Source organism: Athene cunicularia (genome assembly GCF_003259725.1).
Source record: "Athene cunicularia isolate RWA chromosome 3 unlocalized genomic scaffold, athCun1 chr3_part1, whole genome shotgun sequence".
In the NCBI taxonomy this organism is placed as follows: domain Eukaryota; kingdom Metazoa; phylum Chordata; class Aves; order Strigiformes; family Strigidae; genus Athene; species Athene cunicularia.
This window is the reverse complement of record NW_020799097.1, coordinates 123,354,086-123,379,973: the sequence shown is the minus strand read 5'-3', so window position 1 is coordinate 123,379,973 and position 25,888 is coordinate 123,354,086. Positions and strand designations below refer to the sequence as shown.

At 38.9% G+C, this 25,888-nt stretch overlaps 1 protein-coding gene across 2 annotated transcripts in view; it reads right to left on the bottom strand.

Annotated features, from left to right (window-relative positions):
• The window catches only part of PELI1 (pellino E3 ubiquitin protein ligase 1), a 32,350-nt gene extending 6,784 nt beyond the window's left edge, over window positions 1-25,566 (bottom strand). Inside the window, exons 1-4 of one of the 2 annotated variants that reach the window (XM_026845702.1) lie at window positions 25,511-25,566; window positions 25,232-25,393; window positions 1,952-2,093; window positions 707-836 (exon numbers count right to left, since the gene is read on the bottom strand). In XM_026845702.1, the coding sequence (XP_026701503.1) occupies window positions 707-836; window positions 1,952-2,093; window positions 25,232-25,286 (327 nt within the window). In that variant the 5' untranslated portion in view covers window positions 25,287-25,393; window positions 25,511-25,566. Of the gene's footprint in view, window positions 1-706; window positions 837-1,951; window positions 2,094-11,495; window positions 11,668-25,231; window positions 25,394-25,510 lie in introns of those variants that run through there. The other variant, XM_026845703.1, reaches the window with a different exon arrangement.
• Between the last annotated feature and the right edge of the window lie 322 nt (window positions 25,567-25,888).

The window sequence follows — 25,888 nt, the reverse complement described above, 5'->3', positions numbered from 1 at the left end:
AGAGATCTCTAAACAACCCCTAAGCATTCTCAAATTCCATTAGTTTTAATAGAAATGCTCCATTTGTTATTGAACATAATCGCACGTACACTTGAATCACCACAAGTATTTCATGGTAATACCTTCACTACAATATATTAGTTTTGACATGAAATACAATTCAACTTCAGAACTAAGCCCTTCCTTTACTGTTCCTTAATGGGAACTCAAACTGATTACAAGTCCTATAAAACATGCCCTGCAAAACCCACCTGTCCTCATCCCTTGGGAACTCCTACCCACTGCATGGAGTAGCAAGTATACACAGAGCTTTGGCAAAGGATCATTTAAAAGTCAGCTTCACGTGAAGCAGAGTTAGCCCTAAAACATAAGTGAGTGTGAAAACAGGAAGTCTAGAACAGATGTCTAGTGAGTTTGGAAGGAAAACAAAACAGAAAGCATTTTACACAACTAGCCTGTGCCCTGAACATTCATGTTTCAAAAATAAACATTTTTCTTTCCGGACACAGCAAGAACTGGGCACCAGATTTGTTTTGCTGAACAGTTTCTTGCTAACCCTGTCAGGTACCAAAAAAACCTTGGATAAACATGAACTATTCTTTTCACAGCCAGAACTTCATGCTTTTTTACATCATTCATCTCAGCGTAACAACTTCACTGAACTCTTTAGACAATACTAGTAGAAATAAGACTTAACAAAGCTTACCTTTGCTGCTTGAGGGGTACAGGCAATGTGCACAGTGCTAGGTTTCACCCCATTTGCCTTGGGCCTTTTAAATAAAGCAAACCTACTTTTTCTTCTTCCTCTATCTCCATTTGGAAGAGACCCATTGTACCTGTCAAAAAGCACAGAAAAAGAACAAAGTCCATCTTCCTGTATTACTTAGCTTCTCATGAGATACAGATGCACAAGAACCTTCAATCTAAGCACAAAATCTTCTTAATTAGTATGGTATTAATAAGTACAGATTTCCAGTTAATCACATTTAAATCTGAGAATTGATAAACACCATATTGAAACATGCCCACAGAATTACGGCATATATACACAAAGCTTGTAGGGCAAGGAATGCTACCCAGATTAATCTCAAAGCTACTAATCTGACATGTGAAAGACTAAGGTCCCAAATATGAAAACAAGTAAGGCTATATGCCTATCTGTAGCTTTATCTCTAAGTGATGCATTCACACTGTAAATTAAAGATTCTAAATACTCATCAACCCTGGTGGAGAGCTAGTATTTCAGAGAATTTTGACCGAAATAAAAACCCATAGGAGATAGATATGCTGTCCTCCTAGACTCTAATTTAATTCATTAGAAAAACTCTCAGACTCTTACTTTGAGCATGTCAACATAAACAGGCCAGCTGGAAAACTTGCTTTATTAAAATCTTCTGTTTGCACTAGAATATTACAGTCAGCTACTATGTTCTTATAAAACTCCTTTTATTTTACTTGAAATCCTAGGGCACCCCTCCTTTCACATTATCACATTAATCATCTGTCTCTATGTAACCTGGAACCCAATGGGAAACCCTTCACGAATTGGCTACCTTTGTCATGAAATACTTACCTGGGAAGAACACAAGAGCTGAAAGCCAACTTACCACCTACTCAGGCATTTAGAGCCCTACCTCCATGCTCACACTGCCACAAAAAACTATGTACACTGCAGTGCAATTCTCCAATATATCCCATTACATATGACACCTGGTTGCCACTGGAGAAAAGCAGACCGCCCGCCCTCCACTCCTTCCCTTCCATGAGATCCAATACCAAAGAAAAGCTGACCTGCTCACACTGTTCAGTTACACACTCACTAGATAAACTGCAAAAGAGGGAGTTCAAGTGGTAGGTTGTGGGACCACCTCACAGCAACCTGCATTTTATCTTAAGTGCCCCCTGAAATTCTAGCGTCATTCTCACTTCCAACCAAGACACAAACACTTACCCTAATACAATCAATTCACCATATTTTACTGGTGCTTTTGATGGATGATTTTCTTGATCAGGAGAAAACATGAGCTTAGCTAATGACTTCTCAAATTTCAGGTCTCTGATCAAGAGTTGTGGCACACTTTTTTCATTATTTCCTGTAAAAACAAAGATAAAATTAAGTGTTAGAAAATATTCAAATCGATCAATTACACAAACCTGCATGCCTGTCTGATGCAATACATACAGTATTTTGTTTTCCATATTTTGGTTTTGCCTGAAATAATTTTTAAAACATATATATAAAACCGCATCAATTATAGTTGAATTGCCTGAAAGATCTATCAGATCACAAAAAACCCACAGTGAATTTAGAAGATTCCAGTATAGCCACGATAAAACATCCACAGGTGTTTTCCTTCATGCTAGTTCCTAGTATAAATTGTATCTAGCTTTGGTTCAACTACCAAGAAGTAGAGCCAGATAGAGATTAAATGTAAAGAAAAAAAAGAAAAAAGCAAGACCAGTCCATTAGCTAGAGAGGTAGAAGTTTTCATGGAAAGGATCTGATTCAGAGCTTTGCAAGAATTTCTGGATTTGCAGATGGAAGGAAGTTGTATGACAATTTGGTATCAAGTCTATGATACAAGTTTGGGGTGTGCAATGTGATCTCTCATGTTCAGACAGAAGTGGTACAAACAGCTGTCTGAAGGAGATTTCCTGAGGGAATTCCACGTAATTCTTAATGTAAACAGTCTCTTGCAATTTTTCATCATATTTCTCCTTTGAGGAACAGTTCACACTAGTATTTTTCTAAAGCTTCTCATTTCCAGACATCTCTGACCTATCCAATCCATCTCTGACTTTCCTGTCAAGAAAACCTACCCAACAGAGCATTTTCTCAATAAAGAATAAATCAGATGCTAGCCCATTTGAGAGGCTTTCTTTAACAGAAGTAAGAACATTGTCTCAGTCCTTCCAGGTAAGTTTTCATACAAACTCAAAAAGGTATTCAGCTTTTTTAACACTCATGGTTAACATTCTGCCTCTGTGTAAATACACACTTTGGCCCCATATAACATTTCTCAAATCCTGTCATTCTCTTTGATCATTAATACAATGCTGTATCTCCATTTTCTTCTACCTCAATTAGACTGTAGATATTAGCATAAAAGATGTCATCATGCAGATTTTACCTACCCCCATCTTATGTCCTAACAAGAGAGAAAAGGATGTGGCAGTGGTTTGACACCCTGCTCACATTTGTTCAGAAGCTGATGCAAAGATCCCTTTACTGAGCTGATCTTTACCCTCTCCCAGTCCTCTCTGCTCCTTCACAGAAAAGCTTGGCCTTCAATATCTCTTCTCAATCTACCAGTTTCTTGTTCAACACAGATATGTTGATTCCCACCTGCAATCAGCTCACATTGCTCTGAAAATATAGTATGCTCCTTCATGCTTTCTTACATTCTATCCCACATATTTAGGAGGGCTTCACACAGGTACAAACAAAGACATCTTAATGTCCTATAAACTTTGCTGTGATGCCTGCAGAACACAACCAGGTGGCCAAATCAAAACTTTTTTCCTTGCATTTCTCATAATTTTCCAAATCTCTCCTCCTTTGCTCTCAAGTCTGGGTACTGTGGATTTCATAGTGCTTGAAATAAGAAGTTGACTGAAGCCTGTTTTTGTGGTTAGCACATGTGTAACATTACCACAACGGTATCCTGACCCACTGCTAGATGCATGAGCACACTGTAATAAACCTGATCTGCACAACACTCCTGTGAACCGCCTGCATCCCGACTACACAACAGTTACACCAATATATTTTTGTTGCATAGAAACCAGCGTGCATTTTCAGTAGGCACCTATCCTGGTTCAAGCCTTAGGGTATCCATCATTTAGCTGGTGCAGAAAGTGCCTTACCCTGATCAGTGGTCCCTGTCTGTCACACAGCAGAAATAGCAGCAGCAGCACAGGAGAAAGCAAAGCAGCATAGTTTGCTCCAAATCATTTCTAGGTTGCTAATCCACGTGTAGCAGTAACTTAAGGGGGATGGTGAGGGTACTTGCTGTTGTAGATGGGGCCCAAAGTCTTGCCTTTAATGAAAATTGACCTTAAACTCCTATCATGCCATAACACATCGAAGTGGAGATTGTCCCATCTGATAAACATTGTGTTCAAAATTTTCATATTTGCTGGCATCACAAACTCACCTCCGAGCACCACACCAGCGCCTCCCTGAATCCACATGCCTTTGAAAGTATCACAAGCAGTGGTTTACTGACATTAATACTGAACTACCTAGCTCTTCGTGTTTAATACTGCTTTGTTCTCTACTCCATCTCCTTTCTGAAGTATTACTACTTAAGAAATGAGTATAAATGATAAGTATTTATCTGAATATAAAAATGATATAAATATATATTCTATAAAGTATTTTACTATCAACTTCAGCATTTCTTGTTTTGCTTTATTTTAAAATCCTCTTGCATTATAGCTGCTTATATATTGTCTTCTAAAAACAGCTCCTCACATTTTAATCTTCTCCCCAAATGGTTAACTTCTTTTCTACTTGAATAGTGATCCCCTCAACAGCCACTCCCCTGCAATTCATTCTTCTCCACATACAAATAATTTCATCTTGGACACTGCATTTCACATGCAGTGCTTCACACTTCTCTGCCAGAATACATAATGGTTGTCCTCTGAATTGACATTTAACAACTCAGAAGAAATACTGCTATGAAATCTACAGCACCACCCATTAGGAAGTAACACAGGACTAGTAAATACCATGACAGGGTAAAAAAAATGGTGTTTGATAAAGAGCTAATCCATTCACTAAGAGAAGGTGGGAAGGCAAGCATTAAAAATAACTAACTTTTGCCATTAGTACCAGAAAAGATTTGGTATAACTCCTCCTCTGTTCACCCAAGTGAACAATTTCATTGAAAGCTGAGGAATACATCTCCCAGTCACACAGTCACCTTCTAAGTCTCATTAAAAGTAGTGACACATGAATGACACTGCTTTAAAGAGTGACCTGAAGAGGTAGCCAGTAACCTCCTCAAGAGATAACTGAGCAAAAACCATTAAGAGAGGCCAACAGTTCCAAGGGGCAGGCTTCAGCAATACAAGAAGTTAACTAGAAAATGTCAGTGTAAGGAAAAGTGTCCAACACCTAACACTCAGCTCACCCTTAATACATTTTTTTGTTTCACATTTAAAGAAATCCAGCCAAGTTTATTTTGGGACCAGCACATATGATGGAAACCCACTTCTTATTTGAGTTAAGAAAGGTTCAGGAGTTAGAAATCTAGAGCTATCATTAGTAAAACAGCTTGCTCATACATTTTCAAAAGCATGGCTTGAATATTTGAACTTGATTTTTTTTTAAAACATCTCAGAACCAAACACACCACTTTCACAACTACTACCACCACCCAGTTAACTCCAACTCAAGCACATATAAAATTCAGTGCCCCTAAAAAAAAAAAAAAATCAGTACAACATACACTACTTCTCACCCAGTATGATCTGCCTGATGCACTGTAGCCGAAAGGAAGACTCATTTCGTTCCCAGAAATAACAAAGATTAATTCTCCCAATGAGGCCACAAAGGCCAGTCCAAGTGAAATCTGACATCTGCAAATAAAACTCAAGTGTTGATCCACTGTAGACAAGTCTAGTAGGTGACAGAATAACATCTCCACTCCTGAAACAGAGCGGGCTTACAGATCATTTAAAGCTGGATAAATCATTTAAGAACTTATGGGTGGGAATGCTCTAAAAGTGAGAGGAAAAATCCACTGATCTATATAATGGGCCTTCACTTGTAGTATAACCTGACCAGTTTTTATTCCTAGAATACTACAGAAGACTTCTTGCAAGTGGTAGGAAAGGCTAATTAAATACATTAAAAAGACAACTTGGTCCCAAAGTTCCAGTATATAACTAAGGAACTGACTGCTTGAACAAAATATATGTAATTTAGGCTTTTTGCTGCCCTTTGGAGCAGCATCTCTGGACCGTGGTGGAATAGGCTTCACTGGAGTAAGCTCTGAACAACAGATTGCTCTAAACTCCTCTAAGAACCATCAACACTGATGAAGAATAAGGTGTTAATTACAAGATCTCACCCCATCCAACATTCTTCCAAAAATCATAGAACTGGCAGTGACAAATGTTTCACATCAAGATCTCTGCTTCCACTACAGAGAAGATATTAAAGCCTGAAAACCCGTACCTGTGCACAGTCCTGTATTATAGAAGTGGAAAGATTTTGTGAGTAAAGCAACTTGCACACAGAAAAACCTGTTTTGGAAAGGCATTACTTGGTTGGGTAAGAGGTGAGCACAACTGTTTGCAGTTAGCACAAAACCACAATGTTAGCATCTTTCAGTCTCAAAAATGGGAAGCTGGAACAGGAAGAACTCCTGAACACCTAATAACTTTTTATTTTTAACACTGGTTTCTCTGAAGGCAGAAGAAAGCTCAATAAAGGTAACTTCTACACGTGCAACTGAGAGACTGGAAAGAGATGACATCTAAACTGAAAAAAGTATTTAAAATTTATTTTAGGAATGGAAATCCAAGCCTCTTTCTTCAATATTCACTCGAGTCACAGAAGGCAAAGATTGCTATGGCAGAAAGCAAGCCACAGATTTCTGATTACATTCAAGTAGAAGGAAAAGCCATGTCATTGGAATATCTCCCTGTAACATTCGAATACAGACTATTCTCCAGGAGGACCTCACAAAGCATGCTTCAGAACAGATGAAGAGTTTAAGAGTCTGTCCACTTTCACTGACCACACCTTTTTCAGCGGGGGACAAAGAGTGAATTTTGGTTGATTTTGAACTATCACCTTTAGCGTACCAACCACCCTCAATGGTTCAGCTGCCTTTTCTGATCATGTGACTCGTACATGACTAGTTTTTGGTGGCTTCCTCAGGAAGTCTGCACATCTTATTTGCATTAAGGCACTGCACCTTGTGAATATGTTTGATATTTAGTAGACCAAGTACAGCTTTTGGAATTACAGCAAGAATAGCAGTGTCTTAATGGTTAAAATGGGGCAGGGGGAGGGGAGAACATAAATTCAATGAGCCCAAGCAGAGATTCATTAAACACTCAGCCGTGAGCTAAAAATACTAGAATAAAAGTCTCTTTGTAATAAATTACCATCATTTTCTAAACACAGAGCCAGCATTATAGGCTGCTAGCAACTGTAGCTAGTGCCAGACTAGCCCTTTTCTAAAATACTACATTAAAAAACCACTTTCACGGCATAAAAAGTCCTCTGTCAATGAGTACATTAAAACAAAAATATGCTGATTCAGATGCAAAAATTGGATTTTTTTTTTCCATTTTTGTAATATGATCTTCATTACGTTCTGTATCTACATATTTTAAAGTTTAATTTTTTTTGGCTTTTAGAAATAAAGCACAAGACGGCTTGTCTACTGATGTTTTTAATTTTATACAATTTGCTATTTGTAGTTCTTCATTTACTATCCTAGCAATTCTCATACTCATATCCCGTTCTTCCCACAGCAATACTGTGCTAAACTGGGGGGATATGGACAAAATATAATCCAGTCCTTCTGACAGGTATACCAGTGACAGGACAAGAGGCAACAAACTGCAACACCGAAAATCCTGATGAACTATCAGGGGAAAAAACCAATCCAGAGAGGCTGTGGGATGTCCATCCTTGGAGATATTCAAACCTCCACTACATGTTGCCCTGAACAACCTGATCTAAGGCATTCCAGTCCCACTTTGAGTTTGGGGACTGTACCAGACAATCCCCCAACCTGAATTATTCTAGGAATACAATTATTTTTAGGAAGCCCAAGAGAATTTTATCAATCAACTGGAATATACACCTGAGGTGTACTTTTGATCAGCTAGCCATAAATTATGCACAATTCCATTACCAATGAAACAAAATTTTATCCTTACCCTTCTGAGATTCACATTACTGTCTATAGCTTTTTTTGTATTTAAACCCCCCCTTTATTTGTATTTAAAACTGCTCTTTAAGCAAGATTTCACACTGAACAGTGCAGTTACCTGACAAAACACAAGTCGGACCCAAGTTTGCTAACATCGATTTATACATTTAAAGCACTTTAGCACTCCAATTTCCACTAGGCAATCTTGTGACTGCAAGATCAGAAACCAAACTCCTCTGAATGCATGCACAGTGTTTCAGTGCTGCGAATTCTCTTCTGTGGTTGTCTCATCTCTTCAAAGGCAAAATACTGACTTCCAGATTTAAAGGACCAGAAGTCACCGTGAGGCATAAAGGATCCATACAGAATACCTGTCTCTCAAGATGAAGATACTTGCAAGCATGGAAGGAAGAGGCAGGAAGTAATGAGAAAGAAGTAAAAAAATCCAAAGTAATTCCCAGACTGACTTCTTGTTTGATTACGAGTCCCCATCAATGCCAGGTGGCCAGATTTCATAAACAGTATCAATGATGTCATTGCTGATCTCCACTGGTGCAAGCAACAAGGAATCAGCTCCTCGCATCACTATGTTTCTGAAAGCTGAGACAGATATTGAGAAATCCCTATCTTCTACATGATGGTTAAATCACCACTGGAAAGTTATTCTCCTTTAACTGTTTTTCCTAGCAATCTTTCCGGAAGCTTTTATTAAAATAGTTTTTACTGAAGCAATTACCTGGGTAAAAGAGCATGCAGAAGAGTACATGTTTATCAACCATAGTTTTTACACTTCTCTCAGTTTCCAGTGAGAAACAAGCTTACGTTTCCTTCACACGCATACCTGGAACTTTAAATTCAGCAGGTTTTATATGCCATCTTTGAGATCAACTAGATTCTGTCTACAGCTTGCATCCTTCACTACAGATGCACAGGAAGGGTATAGAGATGCAGCTGTTATGTATTCAAATTGCGATGTCACTTTAGATCTGTAGTCCAACTTTACATTTCTGAGGAACGGTAATTGATTTTCTCCTTCTAGAAAAGGGATCTTCTCATCACCAAAAAAAAAAAGCACCTTGAGAGTGTGGAAAACCAGTCCCAGTCTTTTGCTTTTGTATGGCTTATTCTTTCCTCTAGTCTATACTGTTCGCCTTTTCTTTTATAACCTCTGAATAAGCTTAGTTATCCATTATGTACACAAGAGCATCTTATGGTACGAAAGCATTGAAAATGAGACAACAAGGCCAAGCTCTGAAACAAGCAAGCAGTATCTCCTGCACAGGATACAAAGCATAAAACAATGCAAACAACTATCTACTGCTGTGCCTTGAGAACATCTGTAAAAACTCAATAGAGGGGTTTTTCATTCTCAAACAGAATGAAAGCATCTTTTTACAACTGCCATTACCGGGCTGGGCATCCTGGAAACAAGTCATGCAAGAGTCACAGCACACACACAAAAAGCACATTGCCTGTAGACACTTTCAAAGGGGCATTAACTTGATACACAAGAGCAAACTTAATGCTTTTCACCAAGGCTACAGCTAACTTTTTCCAGTTTAAGAAACAGCAGTTTTAGTTGGATTGGCATCCAGTGTCCCACTTCAAGTTCTGTTTCTGCCTCAGAAGCAATTCTGAGCGGTTCTCAGCAATTTTAGGAAAGTCAGGAACAGCACTGTGAGGACAAGCATCCTTGTTCAATGAACAAGGCAAGTGTTTTAGAACAAGACTTCTATTATAGGCACCTATATGAAAACCTGTTCTTTATGACAGTACTCAAAAACAGCATTCCTTTTCAGAAGATGGAAAAAATAATCTAAGTACAGGGGCCTGATTTCAGTCAGACCTCTGCTAACTTAAGTCCTGTTACTCTGAACTGCCACCAATGTGATGAGAATGTGGCTGGGCACATTAAACGTGGAAGATTTATGTAACTGCTAATGATCCACTCAGATTGACAAAAATCAATTCTGAAAATATTCCCCTGGAAAAAAAATAAAATGTAGCCTTTTTTTTTTTTTCAGTTAGGAAAAGTAACAGCTGATCCTCCCCTGAGGAAACCACGATAGCCTCCTACAGGTTATAAATGATGTAATTCAGACTGTGTGTGGGAAACTGAAAACATTTGTCTTTTAGCACAAGGTGTCTATTTTAAAGCTGTCACTGCAATATTATCTATAACCTTAATTAGCTGAGAAAGTTCTTCACCAGTTAAACAGCTACATTTACATACAGTCTACACCCCCTTACCACCCAGTCCTCCACATCAGCTTTCGGATATAGCAGTGACGATGCACACAACCTCGCGCTAGGCAAAGCTCCTCCGCTGACTGCCCTTGAAGCATGAGGGCCAAACACTACAAGTGGTACTTGCTCAATCAGCTGAGCTACCTGTGGAAGTTATTCACACAAGCTACTTAAGATTAATTTGCAGCTTTCTACATCAGTTTGTGGCTGTATTTGCACTTCAGCTGTTACTACAAACTCTGTATGTTTTACTAAAAGGGATAGTTTTGGTTTTGTGCTCAGATTATCAAATGAAGATCATTTATATAACCTGTAACGTAAGAAGCCATAAACCAATACAACAGAGGTACACTGGTAGAACAACATTAGGTGTTCATTAGCCACAGCACGACCTATTTGTATCTTTGGGGAGTGCCTTGCAAAAGTACAAACAGGAAAAGAAAAAACTTTGTACATTAGTGGTACAATGTGGCAAAAGTGCAGTTCTGATACAGAGAACTTTGCAGTCATGATCCTTCAAAGTTAACCCCTTTACTGCCTTCAGACAAATTACACAGTATTACCTTAAAAATAAGCAGTCCCAACTTTCATTGCAAGTGGGTGACAGAAGCACAAATTCCATACACAGATTAAGAGTTTATACAAAACCAGAGGCATATTATTTTTTAAAAGGCCATTATGCATCTAGATGGAGCTTTTTATGCTTTGATGCCCAAGCCCAGGGAAATCTACTGTCTGATGCACCTGAACTAGAATACACAGCCAAGGACTCTGTGCTTGCAGAAAACCACAATGACTTCTTGTTCTACAGATCTGAAAGTTACCGTTTTGGTTTTTATGAGCCTCTGACTTCCTGATGAGATAATTTATGTACCAAAGTATCAGCTAAATAGGTTTTGGTATGACACAAAAGCTTTTTCACATAGCATACTCTATCATCTTGCAAAAATAGGAGTTACAATTACATTTAAAGCTTTTTTTTTTTTGTGTAGACAACACAAATATTTAACAGCTCTGAGAAATTCCCCTTTGTATGATTTCATTAGGTAAGAAGGACAGTTTCAAGGCATCTTGCAACGCACCCTAAAAAATGAGAAGTGACTGACACTGCTTACAAACAAGAAGCATTTACTATACTGTAATACAGTTTCAACATTTCCTATTTTAGGCGGAAGGGCAGCCCACAGACACACTGCCTATTCTCAGATTTCTTTTCAACCGCAGTACTGAACTATCTTTCAACTTCTCACTGAAAAACACTGAAAAAACTGAGGAGGCTTTTAGAAGAGAGACTGAAACAATTCAACACTAGAACAGAAAAGCAATGGCATACAGAGCACTTACCAGTATCTTTTTGTCCTCTCAGTATTTCTACACAGTAGAGAAGAAAAAAACCACTCCTTCGATCTTGTTTAAAACCAGCCAAAATCCACCAACTCCTTTAAATCCACAGCAACTGCCAGACTGAGTGCCTCTGCTCTGTGTGCTTTTACTTAAGCTGTGGGTAGCGCCTTCTGACTAAAGAGGGGCTGGTTCTGCCTTGCGTAAGCTAGGTAAACACCACTTCGCCACACACCATTGGCTGGAGTCAGAGCCTGCATCCTGCTCACCGCTCCATAAATTCATCCATCTCTAGCCCCAAAAAGGAAAAAAGGAAGTGGAGGGTGTGCTAAGCATGATCCTGCAGCCCAATTCCCCAGCAGCTCTGTGGATGAGGTTCTCGGAGAAACGCTGATCTATTTCTTTCTTCACTTCTCTTACATAACTGTACCCATGCATGCTATACCTTCTTTCTTCCTTTTCTTTTTTTTAATCCTAATTTATTAGCCCAGCTAGCTTTCCTCACCTCCCACACAAAAAGTGATTTCTTAATAAAGTGAGAATTAAACCAGCAGCAACTCTTCAGGCACTGCCATCCCCATTTTCACTAATGCTCTAGAATTGGACACAACACACCTGCAGACACCACCTGTGTGTACTGAACTCCTATGGCCAACCATGCTGTAACAGCTCATTCCTGTAGGATGCACGTTTAGAAAGGCAAATCTGCATGTGCCAGACCAGGTTCTGAGCTCATTCCTTATTCCACTAACATCAAAATCACTGCATCAAGCCAGTGTGTGGGATAATTTAAATGTCTGAGCCATAAAATGGTGATCAAGTTACCACAGCTTCCAAGTTACCACCTCTTAGAACTGATCATGCAAATGTTCTGAGATTGCTGCATGCATATGACGCAGTAGCTTAACTTTTACATCAAGTTTTACATCACTGTTGTAGTGGGCCAAGGAAGGTGTGCACGGTTACCCTGGCTCAAGCAATCTATATGCAGGGCTGGTACCTGACAGCTTCAAGTGCTACAGGTGACTACTACTCCCATTTCTACTGCTTGGCTTACCACCTCACTTTTGCAATCACAACTTTATGAACAGATCAGGGAAACCAGTTCATGTTTTTAAAAATTGGTTTACCTGCTCAGTTGTTTTTCAGCTGGATGTGTTTCCCAGCTGAGCTCACGGCATGGCTGTGCAGTCATACCAGTAGAACTGCAGGCAGGAAGGGTAGACACATTACTCAGCAGCAACTCAAAGCTAAGTGCTTCTGAACGAGCTTTTTGTTCATAATGCCAGAACACAACATAACTCATATCTCCATGTAAGGCAGCCTCACTGCAGGAAACAAGGTAACTGCACACCTGTTTTCTTTCTCCTTGACCCACAGACAACCTTCCCCATATACCGTAAGGTTGTCCTGTTACAGGATCTTGGCACCCACCTGAAAAACTGCAGAACACATTGCCATAGGATATTCTGGGTAATAAAACTATACATAGGCTCAAAGACACCCTTTTTCTCCCATCATAGATTACTAAGCACAAAGATACCACTTTGCTCCACAGAAGTTATTGAGTCACAGCTGCTGAAACTGAGAACTGCTTGGAAAAACACTGATGTACAGGCGCACCCTTGTTTCCACTCTTCTGGCCACCAAAAAAAATCCCTGCTACTTAATACTGATCTGAGATGGTATGGTCATTATCACAGCTATCAGATTACTAAACTAGTAAAGGGCTTAGGGGAAAAACCAAAACAACATGAAAAGTCCAACTATTTTAACCGAAATCATTTCACTTATCTGTTCATGGGTTTCTTTTGTAAACCTGCTATACCAATGCAAGCGAGGGGACAGGAACCTTCTGAATCAATCTCATCAATAAAGCCAGAGAGTCATCAAGCCACATTCTGAGGTTAAAGTTGAGCCCTCCTCCCTACCAAAAATCAATAGCTTCAAACTTCTGGCACATGAACCTAACTTTTCCACTGGTAACCTGCAGAACTTTATAATGGCACTTTTTACTGAGGTGGAAGAATTACCCAACCCCACCTCCCCCATCATCTTCAAGTATTTTATACTTCAGCCTGGCCTACACAAGATTGGTAGCTTTAATACTATTTTAGCCAGGGCTAAGGGTTTGGGTTTGTGGTTTGTTGTGTTGGTTTTGGGGTGTATTTTTTTTTAAAAAAAAAAAGAAAACCACATCAGGACTGTATGAGTATCACTTAACATAGATATGGCAACAAGAGTACAAAAGGTGCTCTGTATTCAGGTATTTAACTGTAGTGATAAGTTACATTGGTATGACCACTTCTACATTGCATTACTTTTCTCACACAAGCTGTGACACTTGAGTTACCCTGTTTCAATAGTGTTCACTCTGAAAAGCAGAATTTAAGACCAATTTGCTTCTAGAGCTCCCTCATTTTCTCATTTTACAGGTGCCACTGTTCAGATTCCACATTAATAAACTTGTGGATTACTTTATGCTGGAGCCACATAAGAAGCTACAGAGTGAGCAACTGCAGGTGGATATACCTTCTATTGTCCAGCCCAGCACCCCACAGGTAACAATCCTTATCTCTACATCCTACCTGCCTTCATATTACCGACCCACGATATCCTGGACCACAGCCTTCTGCTATCACACAAATGCACCACATAATGCCTTTTTCATAGCTAATCATGCCCAGTCTTAAAACAGGTTTTTTGAGGGTTTACTTTGCCCCTAGCCACACCACTGCATGGCTGCCTCTGAACCTCACCCTACAGAGTTTGAACTACTTTGTTTCCCTGATCATGTTTACTCACAGCCATGCTCCACTCATCTGTTCTTGTGCCACCACTGTCCCTCACTTTTATTAAGATGAGGGTTTAATGATTTCCACTCCACACAAGAACTGTGCTCTGCCTTGAGGACTGGAAGCAAATGCCTCAAGTGTGCTGTCTCCAGGCAAGTTATCTGATTTTTCCTGGAGCAGAGATGCTGTCGACCATGCCAGACTAAAACAAAGAAATCTGTAGCACTGCTAATTTCATGAAGTGATGCTTAACTGCAGGGGAGGTTCTCTCCTTGAAGTTGTTAAAAGAAATAAAGGGCTGTATCGTCATGCTCTTCCATCTGACTCACGAGCAGATGCTGTACAGTTTGATATAATTACGTGATTTCACATGACATTCAAAATGAGCTTTGAAGAGGAATGCATTTCTAGATATATCAGTTAAAAAGCCTTGCACATACAGGCAAAGGCCAATGCTATGTTCTCTAGCATGCAGACAGACAAGAATCTTGAATGGCAAGCTCTTCATCCTAAGAGTTAACCTCATCAGTACATTACAGCTAAATTTTAAGATGGACATTTTAAACATGTCTGTTGATAATTTTATTTAACAAAACAGGCAGGGAGTAGAATAAAAACACCATACAGGGTAAGTGCTTGTGATTACTGCACATAGGGTACAGAGGAGCAGACACTGAAGTATATTCGCACACTCAATACTGAAGGCTGAACACACACTATACACCACCTTAACTGTTTTCCACAAAGTCAGTGGCTGAACTCTGATCAAAGCCAGCAATACCCCAAAAAGACAAATATTTTATGCATTGCAAAACATTAACACTGTTAGGGGGTTCCTAGAAGTCTAACCCCAGATGCACGGGGGAAGAATAAAGGAGGGAAGATTACTGACTTGCCAGCCCCATTAATCTTCCATTGTGTTATGTCACATGTAATCTCTGTGCAAGGAGTTCCCATGTTAAACAGTTAATAAAGTCATACTACAGTGTTTTAAGGAGATTATGGGGTGGGGGGAGAGTCTGAAGCCAAGAACATGCCAATTAGTATACAATAGAAATATTAATCAAATAATCTGCAGGAAGAGGAGGAGGGAAGGAAATGATCTAATCCCCTGCCCTACTGTGTGGTGCCTTGTGGCAAGTAGTAAGAAAATTCTTGTAAGGGCCGAACAAACAAACGTCCATTGTTACAGCTACAGTTTCCAGAGAAGAACGCTCTTCTGCACTTCAAGTTTCTGTAACATGAAGGGTAAATGGTACTTCTTGAACTCTTCCACACTGACCACTTCTGGAAGGGGTTAGGAGAGGGATTAGATTTGCAGCACAACTGAATAAAAGATCTAAATAGAATCTCAAGTTCTTCAGGCACAGCAAATTCAAATCCCTTCAAAGGGATTTTCCAACTCTAAAATGTCTGTCATCCAACCACCATGGTGATCTTTAGGCAACTGTGGAGTAATTCCTCACTGAAGCTGCAGTACCCTAGTTAGAGGCATTTCCCGTGATGTGAGTCATACTTTGTCATCAGACAAACCTAATGAGCATTTCTTACAAAGTCCTATTACACCCTTAGATCTTTGTGTGCCTGCTCCTCAAGTACACCAGGGAAGCCCTTCTACAGCATATTACCACCAGTGAATAACCCAACCGGATCAACTCAGTATATTCAACTTCCTAGGGGAGAGACCTCCATCAAGTAAAGTGCACACAAGATTTCTGATCCTTGGACTGAAAACATACTTCATAGTTAACCTTACTACGAGCTGAATGAATCTCAAGCAGGAATAAAGAAACACCTACAGGACAGCAGGAATACTGACTCTTACGTCATTTCCAAGAGGCTTAGTCAACTCCTTTCCTCATAAGGGACTTCACAGAATCACAGGGTAATCCAGGAGGTCATTTAGTCCAAACTCCTGCTCAAAGCAGGAACTGGTTTCCCAGATACTGAGCTATTACTACAAGAGACTGGGAGCTTTAAGTAAGAAACATCCTCTCAAGATGCACACTGCCTCAGGAAATAGGCAAGACATATTGAATGCTGGAGAACTGCAGATGACAAGCAGTCTTACAGACCAGTCTGGAGCTTCATGTTTGTTCCCAGCCTTCCTATGACTGTTTGATTCAACATTTGCTTAAAATAAAACAATTGGCAAAAATTACTGCAGAGAGCTTGCTGTAGCCACACCAAAGATTGTTTGGGCTGACTAAACACTTGAAAGGGTGAGACCCAAAGCATATCCTATGTTTTACAAGAGAAATATGTCCCAATAAGCAGTTCAGCACTGACAGTACAGAACTCTATTGACAGCGATCGTCCAAGACAGACATTCAGGAAGTGAGCTGCTCTTGAGATGATCCTTCCCCTGGCTTCTCAAGAATAGCCTGAAGCATCAGACATGCTGGATTCCTAAAAATCCAAGACTGAAAGGATGATAGGTAAGGCATCATTCTGAAGAAAACACATTCGTTTCCCAAAACCTCAGACTGATGTAAGCCATCTGCTAAGTCAGAAACACGAAGATGTAGCTGTGCCAGGCTTCTTTCCAAAACAGTAAACTTGAGTTTCCCAGGTACCTGGAAAAAGCTATTGTGAAAGATTTTTCTGAAGTTCTTCAAGAACATTTTCGGATCTTGAAAACTCTGCAAGCCAAATACTGTATCTGCAAATTCAATTAACCTAGGCTATGCACAAGCACTTCCTCAAAGAACTTTTCAGCTGTAGTTTTGCATTCTTTGAACAGCAGAATTCAGATTCACTGAGCTTCAGGTATTATGGTTTCCCCTAAATAAAGGGAGGCCCAATTTGAATTCACTTCCAAGATGTAGTTTTCCTGCTTGCAAAACTTAAGGTGCCTTCTAGCAGAACCAGCTGAACCTGCACTACCTGAAAGTTTTCATTTCCACAAAGCTAGATCCTTTGACCATGGACTTCTTCAGAGAAAGTTAAGACAGGTAGTTGCTAGAAGTATTAACACATCTTTGCCTCACTTTCAGTGATGAAAAACATTTCACATAGGTTAGTAAAAAGACAGGAAAAGTATTTGAGTTATAGAAATTCAGTTATAACAGCTGGCTCCCCCCACTCACATTCTAGGAAAAAAAAAGATCTTAAGAGGGACAAAGTTTAAAAACTGTTCAGTACAGTTTCTATTCAACTCCCACATCACACAAAAGAGTATCTTAAAATAACCTTTTCACTAGAAGAGGTCGTGAAGAACAAAAGCCAAGTTTATCCAATAGTTTCCCTCTGCTTTATCCTAAATTCCTCACCACACTCACTACATTCTTGACACTCACTATTTCGACTGTACTTCATCTGCAATTCCAGTAAAAAAAAAAGCAGATAACCTCCATATTGCTCTCCTCACCTCTGCACATGAATGTCTCAAGTCTAGTTCATACCTGAATATTTTGTAAGTCACTGCTAATAACTGTACCATCTTACTACATTACCTCCTCCTAACTTCAAACTTTGGACAGTCTTTACACAAAGTACAAAACCTGCACATTTCTACACATATCACCTCCAGCATTTACATATAAAAGCGTATGACCTACATACCTCTGGATATCTGTCAGAGGTCTGCCTACTCTCTACAAGCCAAGTGTCAGGTTTTTATAGTGGCCTGATAGGATATATTACAGCCCTATACATAAATGGCTGGTTCAGCACCTCAGTTTCCTGTATTTTTGACATTCAAGCATGTTTTTTTAGGAATATTTTAAATAGTGTTGGATGAGCTCAGGTACAGAACAAAAGTTACTTTAGGCAACTATCCAGGAGAACAAGAATTGATTACTCTGCATATGCAATCGGTTTCTAATAGAGGTATACTGAAATATCTCCAGATATATTAAAAGCTGACTCTTAATGAGTAAAGTTTTATGCTAATACAATTTGTATTTATACATAAACACCAAACGAACTTTTTGCACATCTAAATTTCCATGTTAATCACCTCCTACAGCCAGCAATTCAAACTGAACAAAGTTCAAATATCTCCTCCACCTCCTCTTGTTAGACCACCTACCTGCTCCTAGTTTGTTACTGCTCAGAGAAAAAAATCCCATGCTATTCAATTATTTCATTTTTCTTTCCTTTATAACCCCATGGGCAATGCATGATTTAGTGTATCTAGAGAGGAGCAATACTTTACTTCCTACACTTCTAATCCAATTTGGATAAGAGGTTTGCTGCTTATAAAAATAAGCATGCAGTAGCACTTCTATGCAGGCACTAACATCTAACAACAAAAAGGTCATTCCTGAAGAGTAGTAAGAATTCAGTGCTAGGGATGCCATCCCTAAATTTTAGCCCTTGGTTGAGACAGGAATCCAGTCTCTTGTTTGCAGGCAAGTAGAGCACTGGGAGGCACCCTTGGCTCTTGTCAGATATGACATTTGACATTATTGTGCCAAATATATTCCCACCAAAAAGAGCCAAGAATAGAATACCACAACTACGGAGATGAATCTGTACTACTTCTATAGGGACCCAAGGGACTTTGGTCTGACCATGTGGTCCCATTTCAATTAAGAGCTAAGGAAATTGTCATGCTTAACATTTGACTTACAGTTGGAAGTTTTCAAGGCATCACTAGTTTCAAGTTTTCAATTTGCTGTGTATACACAAAACTGCTACATTCAAGTAAGAAAAGGTATCTAGCTGAATATGGCAACTTTAAGTTAGTATAGTCTTCAGTTACAACCAGAACTCTGATGGAAAAATATTTTCAAGTGTGTGCATCATATAAGATACATTTTTGAAAAACACCAAGTTATTTTTGTACCAAGATAGTGGCACACTTTTTTTTTTTTTTTTTTAATAGCCATGGTCTCCAGAATCTGTAATGCTTTTTGTCCTCTCAGAGTATGTCACTGAGGAAAGAAAAATCAGACAAGAATCTAGCGTACAAAAATAAAAGTAACTTTAAACTGGTAGAGTGCAGGGATACTGACAGTCATTGTGGCAGAACAATTTTCCGGCAACAGTCAAAGTGTGCACCCATTGTTAGGCAGCGTTAAAGTGTTGAGCTGATAATTTAATGGACTGTCCTCGCATTTTCAATGATGTTAAGTCACATCACTAACCCTAATGAAACTACATTAGCAAGTCAGCAATTTGACTTAGTAATTCTACCAATGAGGAAAGTGCTCCTGGAGACAAAAAAAAAAAAAATTACATTCTCCCTTGATCCACCAAACTCAGAATTCTTTGTGATTACAAACCTTCAAGATTTGGCCTAGAAATTGATGATTCCTAAAACTCAGGTTTGGAGCCACTAGTTTAGTGCATTTCTCATCATCTAATGAAAGTTCACTATTTCCTACATAATGTTCTCAAGCAAAATAGCTCTAATTTTTCTTCTGAAAAAAACACATGCTTAAAGCTGCATCCTGGCTAGAACTCTGGTTGTCTGTAGATACCAGCTCATATTTCAAGGTTACCTGAAGAAGCCTCAGAACCAAATGTAGTAGAGCAGTTACAGACTGGACTACATCTGAATTAGCACACGCATGAAAGAAAACCTACATTTCTTCACCATTTCAGGCATTTCTCTGACAAGCAAAGATAAACACAAAAGTATCTTAACACTTGCAAACTCAAGTTGGCTTTGTACTTAGTACCTGTATGCCTTGAGAGGCAGGCTTTAAGCAGTAAAGCTTTCCCTCAAAAATTTTTCCATTCAGGAAATAGGAAACACCGTTGGGCAAATAATACCAAAAAGAGCATATAGCCACAAAAAGTCACAGTTTTGACAGCACCACAACTAAGTAATTTTTAAACAGTACCAGATGATTCAGAACACAGTAGTACTTTACAGTTTTGAAATCAATTGCACACAATTTACAGCACACACTTATTAACCAAAGTGACTGGTTAATATAATACAGGAGAAGGAGGTTGAGAGAAGCCTCCACTTTAACCCATGGTGTGCACTCCAGACATTGATCCAGGCTACCAATGGACTACTGTTTGGGTATCTTCAGGTGCACCTCTGCATACCATGGAAACCTCAAGTCCTGTTTTTCTAGTGTAGCAAAGTTAACCGTAATAATCTAGTATGGAGGAGCTGTTTCACTTGCCCTTTTTTAGTCAGCAGTTCAGTGCAGACTGATTCATTCCAGGAAATTCGACTCTTCAGAAGTAATCTCTGCAAGTTTTTATGGGTAGACCGGCCCTCTCAGGACTGACATTGTTTATGAACTTCCTTCAAATTACCAACAGCTGCTCATACTGAGCATAGTGGTGCCTCGTTCACACACATTCATAAAGATTTGGAGAAGTCCTGCTCACATTCAATTTGCTGCTTCTCATTAGCTACCCTCCTGCTTAAGGATGCCTCATGTCATCCATGTGAGGAGCAGAACACCACCATACAGCTACAGAGGGTATGAACAGTCAGAGGCAACCAAGCTGGCACACATTAAGAAGTTGCTACTCAGACTCAGCAGAGATCTCACATTCAAGCTCCTGGACCAATGCTAATTCAAAGTAAAAAAAAAACATTTGAGGCAGCCCATTCAAGTTTTAACTATACAAAGTTTATATAAATGTATAAATTTAATTTATATAAATTTAAAAGCTATCTTATTAACTTATATGACTTTATAAATTTAAATATACAAATGACATATTAAAACTAAAGAACTACCAATATGGCAAAGTCATTGTAGCCAATTTGACATTAAACAACCAAAATGAGTTTATGAATTGTGAGGCAAGTGGGACAAAGGCTACAAGTTTGTCAGGCTGATCAGCTGAGACAAATAACAGGCAAGTTGTTGCCTTTATCAGCATGTATTGCCTTGACACAACTTAGTGGCAGACATTTTATTTAGAATTTCAAAAAAAAAAGTTCTCAAGCATGCTCAGTCTCACTTCAACACCGGCTGTAGAATATATATTCTCTAAACATAAAGGAAGAAAAAGACTTTCTCTGAGTTCGTAGTCACTATTGTACCTAAAACTCTTTAAAACTCTGAAGTAATTCCATAGTTTTAGCATTCCACTGATGAAAGTGTGTGAATTACACGTCCCCAAAATAAACTCTGAACTATACAAATAAACACTGCACCATCACAAGCTCACCTTGCTCTAGCCTCTCTTTTATAATGCTTATCCCTTGCCTGTAAACATGACTGCTAGGACAAGATGATGTGAGTTCAGCAGCACCGAACAACTCTGAAATGCTATCAACTCTATAGAACATTTCCAAACCAGCATAACAAGGACTCTATCAGCTCCAATAAGTTTATTAGTTTCTGGGGTAAAGCATTTTTCTTTTAATAACCACTTCCAAGCTGACTGAGGCTTTTTTCCTTGTCAGAAGGGAGGCATTTCATTTTAATTGCAGAAAAAGTAAAAAGAAACCTGACAAAACCAGGCAAATACAAAATTAAAAAACAATAAAACCAGGCAAACACAAACCCCTTTATTTTCTAAAAAAGTTTTCACTTTAAAACCAATCTGTGACCTAAGCTTTTTATTTTGACTGTATAGCTTAGTAACATGGTGGGAAAGAACTTGTAACATTAGATATACAGCTATATAAATTTTCATCATATTTAAAAATCTAAGTTATACTACTGATCTCATTAAAAATAAGTTTTTAAAATTACTTCAGAGAAGGATACAAGCATCATAGTCAAAAAGGTGGAGTGCAACTGTTGACACAAAGCTTCAGTCTTGAAACTCACCCAACAAGCACCGTGAGCTAGAGCTCAGCACCTGTGGAGCAAAGCACCACTTCTGAGAATAACTGCACGTTCCTAGTTTTGCAACAGAGCACTACGTTCTACTGCTTCTGGTATTAAAACTAAGCATGCTTGTATTTGCTGGATTAGGATTTTCAAAAGTGCAACTGTGAGCCTAACTGTATGTTTTACATGTCCTAGGTCCTTCTTTTAAGAACAGGACTAAGCCTAGCATTAAGGAATGCAAATCTAGGAATTACTGGCCTTCTTTTTCTATCTAGATCTGTCTTTTCAGGTCACCCTCCCTCACTCAGCAAAATTAAAATGTTAATACAATTAAAAGACGACTTATTTCCATCCCAACATCCTCACATGTTACTTAGCAATTTTTAATTAACAGATTTATTATCTGTGTTTCCCAAAGTTATAGCATGGTGCTTATTCCTTAACTTCTGATATAGAAGTCTACCGAAAATACCGTAAGAATTGGATAAAAAGGCTGGAATCCTGCCCCCCCAAAACCAGTACCACTACAGATGTATACACTGAAGCAGCAAGACTTCTGGACCTTTATTTTTGCAGGTAAAGACAAAAGTTAAGCAAAGATAGCAGGAGACCTAACACAAAAGAGCACTGAAATGCTATAATTGAAACTCCCAGTGAAGTGGCAGCCAACCAAAATCAAAGATTGTAAGAAAAGCTTTCTTGTTAATTGGAAGCAACATGGAATCTCTTTCCAACCAGAAATGCACAGACTAATCTAAAACAGCTCCAGAACAGGGAACACTGTATCCTTTGACAAAACTTGAGCCTTTCAAATAACTGCTTGCAAACTCAACATGCTCAAAAGACAGTTTTTACCATGGCACAAATTAAGAATCACTAATTCAACTAAAAAAAAAAAGATAAAAAACTTACAGCCTCTAAATTTAGCCCAGATTGGAATACTGCAACAAGATCCTCTTGCTTAAGTGTCTTTTTAAAGCATGCCAAAACCCTTAGTTAGAAGGATAATCCAAATAAAGACATTGTTAAAAAAATAAAACTACATCATACCATGGCTAGAACAGCTGAGGAACTGGTCAGGGAGGAAGGATTATTTCCTGGCATAGTAATGTAGCAACAGACTGAGTTCTCTCTCTCTTTTTATTATTACATTAAGCCTTCAAAATGTTTCACAACAATAAAACTGAGGTTTGTAGCTCATCTGTTTAAAGATGATCAATTGTATTAAGCAGCAGGACTTTGCTTCTAGGTATACAGTAAAATTATAAAAAAAAAAAGCATACTTAGTAAAGAAAGGAAACTAAAGTCCAAATTGTGGTTTTGTTCATCTGCCAGGTCACCTCACCAAACCTGATACCTGAGCCCAATTACACAGGTGCAAGGAAGGATTCAACTGCATTGAAGGCAACTGAATTAACCAGCATAAGCAAGATTGCTATCGGCCAGCATAAGCAAGACTGTACTAGAGCAGATCTGGGCTGGATGTGTAATTTAATTTACCATTCTGATTTTGGATGAGCCCCAGACTTTCAGAATAATTACAGTGCTGTCTGACACAATGCTTGATGTCAGTTATAGTATAAGTTGTGTAGTGTTTGTCTGAAGAGGTGAAACACTCAAATGCCAGGTACCTTCCAGCTTCTCAAGCCACCAGCTTCAACAGCATTCCACAACTCTAAGAATTACACTCTAAGAGTTTGTTGCAAGTATTTTGGCTTATACATAAGTAATTGAAACACAGTAACTCCTCTCTGACCCACCATATTTCATTAGATGGATACTTCCTCCTAACAGATGAGACTCAAGTTGATAAACCAAAGTTTAACAGCTATACTACTATTAAAGCTCCAGACCATACTGTACTATCTGTTGAGCTTCACCTTGAAATGCACTGGCAGAGTTAAGTAATTTTGAAATAAGAATTCACTCATGATAGAAACTTGACAGAAAATCACGAGGCACAGTGGAATACACAGCTGATCAGAAACTAAAATAAATATGCAGAATGAATTCAAGTCAGCAAAGTCATGTGAAATAAATAATGCAGTGGTGTTTTCTATACTTAAAATGTTTCAGGCTGTTAACCACCAATACTGACTGCTCATAAACAGTTTTAGGACTTTGGCAGTTGAAACAAAAATAGCAGCCATTGAAGTACTGATACCTTTGATCATGAAAAACATTATTATGATTAGCATCTCATGCCTGTTTGCTCCAATCCCAAGACTTAAAATGTTTACAGTTTTATTTTACAAGTTATATGCCAAGAATCTTCTTTCTCACTATTAATCACACCCATTGTACTTGAGGTTGTGCTCTCAATTTCACTAGCATTAATTTGGTATGAAAACCAGTCCAAGCAAGGAAAAGTTGATGTTCTCACAACACCACATTACTACTTTGGTTCAAGCAATAGCCAGAGGAGGCAGAAGCTGCTGTCCTCAAACCAGAGGGCTAAGGAAAAAAGAACAAGCTGCAGATACATTCACAGACAAAGCTACGGAAAGCAATCCAAGAATTTTAAGCCTACCACATCAGAAGAGTATTATAGTCAGTCTAATGACAAAACTTAAGACACAGCTCCCTGAACCTCTTAGAAAACTCCCGCAATTAAATTTGTTTCTCTCAAGTTGGTGAGAAAAGTCAGCTTGTGGAAAAACTCTGGTCAGTAGGTCTGGAGCAAAGAAGGGTGCAGGGGTGCACGAGTCAGATACGGGGCAGGGGGGGACTATGTGTGTGCACAGGCCAGGGAGGTGAGAGGGAGAAGGCATCACTCTCAGCAGGCAGTAAATATTATATCAGCTCAGAGCCTCTGGAAAAAACCTTCAGTAGAAATCCAACATTAGAGCATGAAAAAGTACAATTTGGTACAGCTTAGGAGGCATCTCTCTAATATAATCATCTGCAGTTTTATAAAAGCAGGGGATGATTGCTGTAGAGAGATGCTGTCCGATGAACAACTTAAAGCACTCTCCACTTACATTAAAAAAAAAGACGTGTTTAGAGAACAAATACCATTAAAGAAAGTAACTGCGAGACAACACTAACAGTTTGCATTGTTCTACACTTCTAGCAACTAATCACAATCAAAATCTTAAAGAGGTAAATAAAAAGGTCTATTTAAGGGAATTGTATAAGTAATTACTGAATTTTTTTCTTCAAATTTTTCATCTAGAGAAGTTCAGGTGCAAGTAGAAAAGTTTGTTCTCTTAAAGCAACTGTGTAGATGTAGACTCACCGTGTCCAAGAACCACGAGATTGTAACCGCACTTCCACTTGGATTTACGATACATAATCAAAAGCCACACTCGCAGAGGGGAAATGACCTGTTGATGATGGTGGCTGTCAACAATGGATTCAGATCAGTTAGCTGCTAGTGCAGACAGGACATTTTTCAACACTGCGAGAGAAAGTCAGAGCGAGACCATATGGTTAAGCCCCATCCACATCAGCACCAAACAGCTAGCATCAGCAATTGAGAACTATCAGCTTGGAGAGGAAGAGGCAGTAAGTCTACCTGTTGCTCACAGCCACTGCAAAGAATGCTTTTGTAGAGGTTTATCAAGGTTGGCTCAGCATCTGCTGGAATAAACGCATTCTGAGAAAGGCACAAATACCATGTCTTTGAATACAGCATATACTCTTGTGTCCAGACAGGATACCTAGTACAGAGCAACTTGAGTACTCAGTTGTTCAAAATTATACAAGGAATTCAGTTACCAGACAGTTGGTTTCAACACACTCAAGTTTTACTGAAATTTAAGAACATATTCTGCAATTATTCTGGATAAGTCCAAGTTTTATATTTACAGAAGATTGACAGTTGCAGGTAAGCATCGGACAAGTATCGTCAGCAGGCACCCTGGCTTTATGCTATTCAAGACCGTGCAAAATA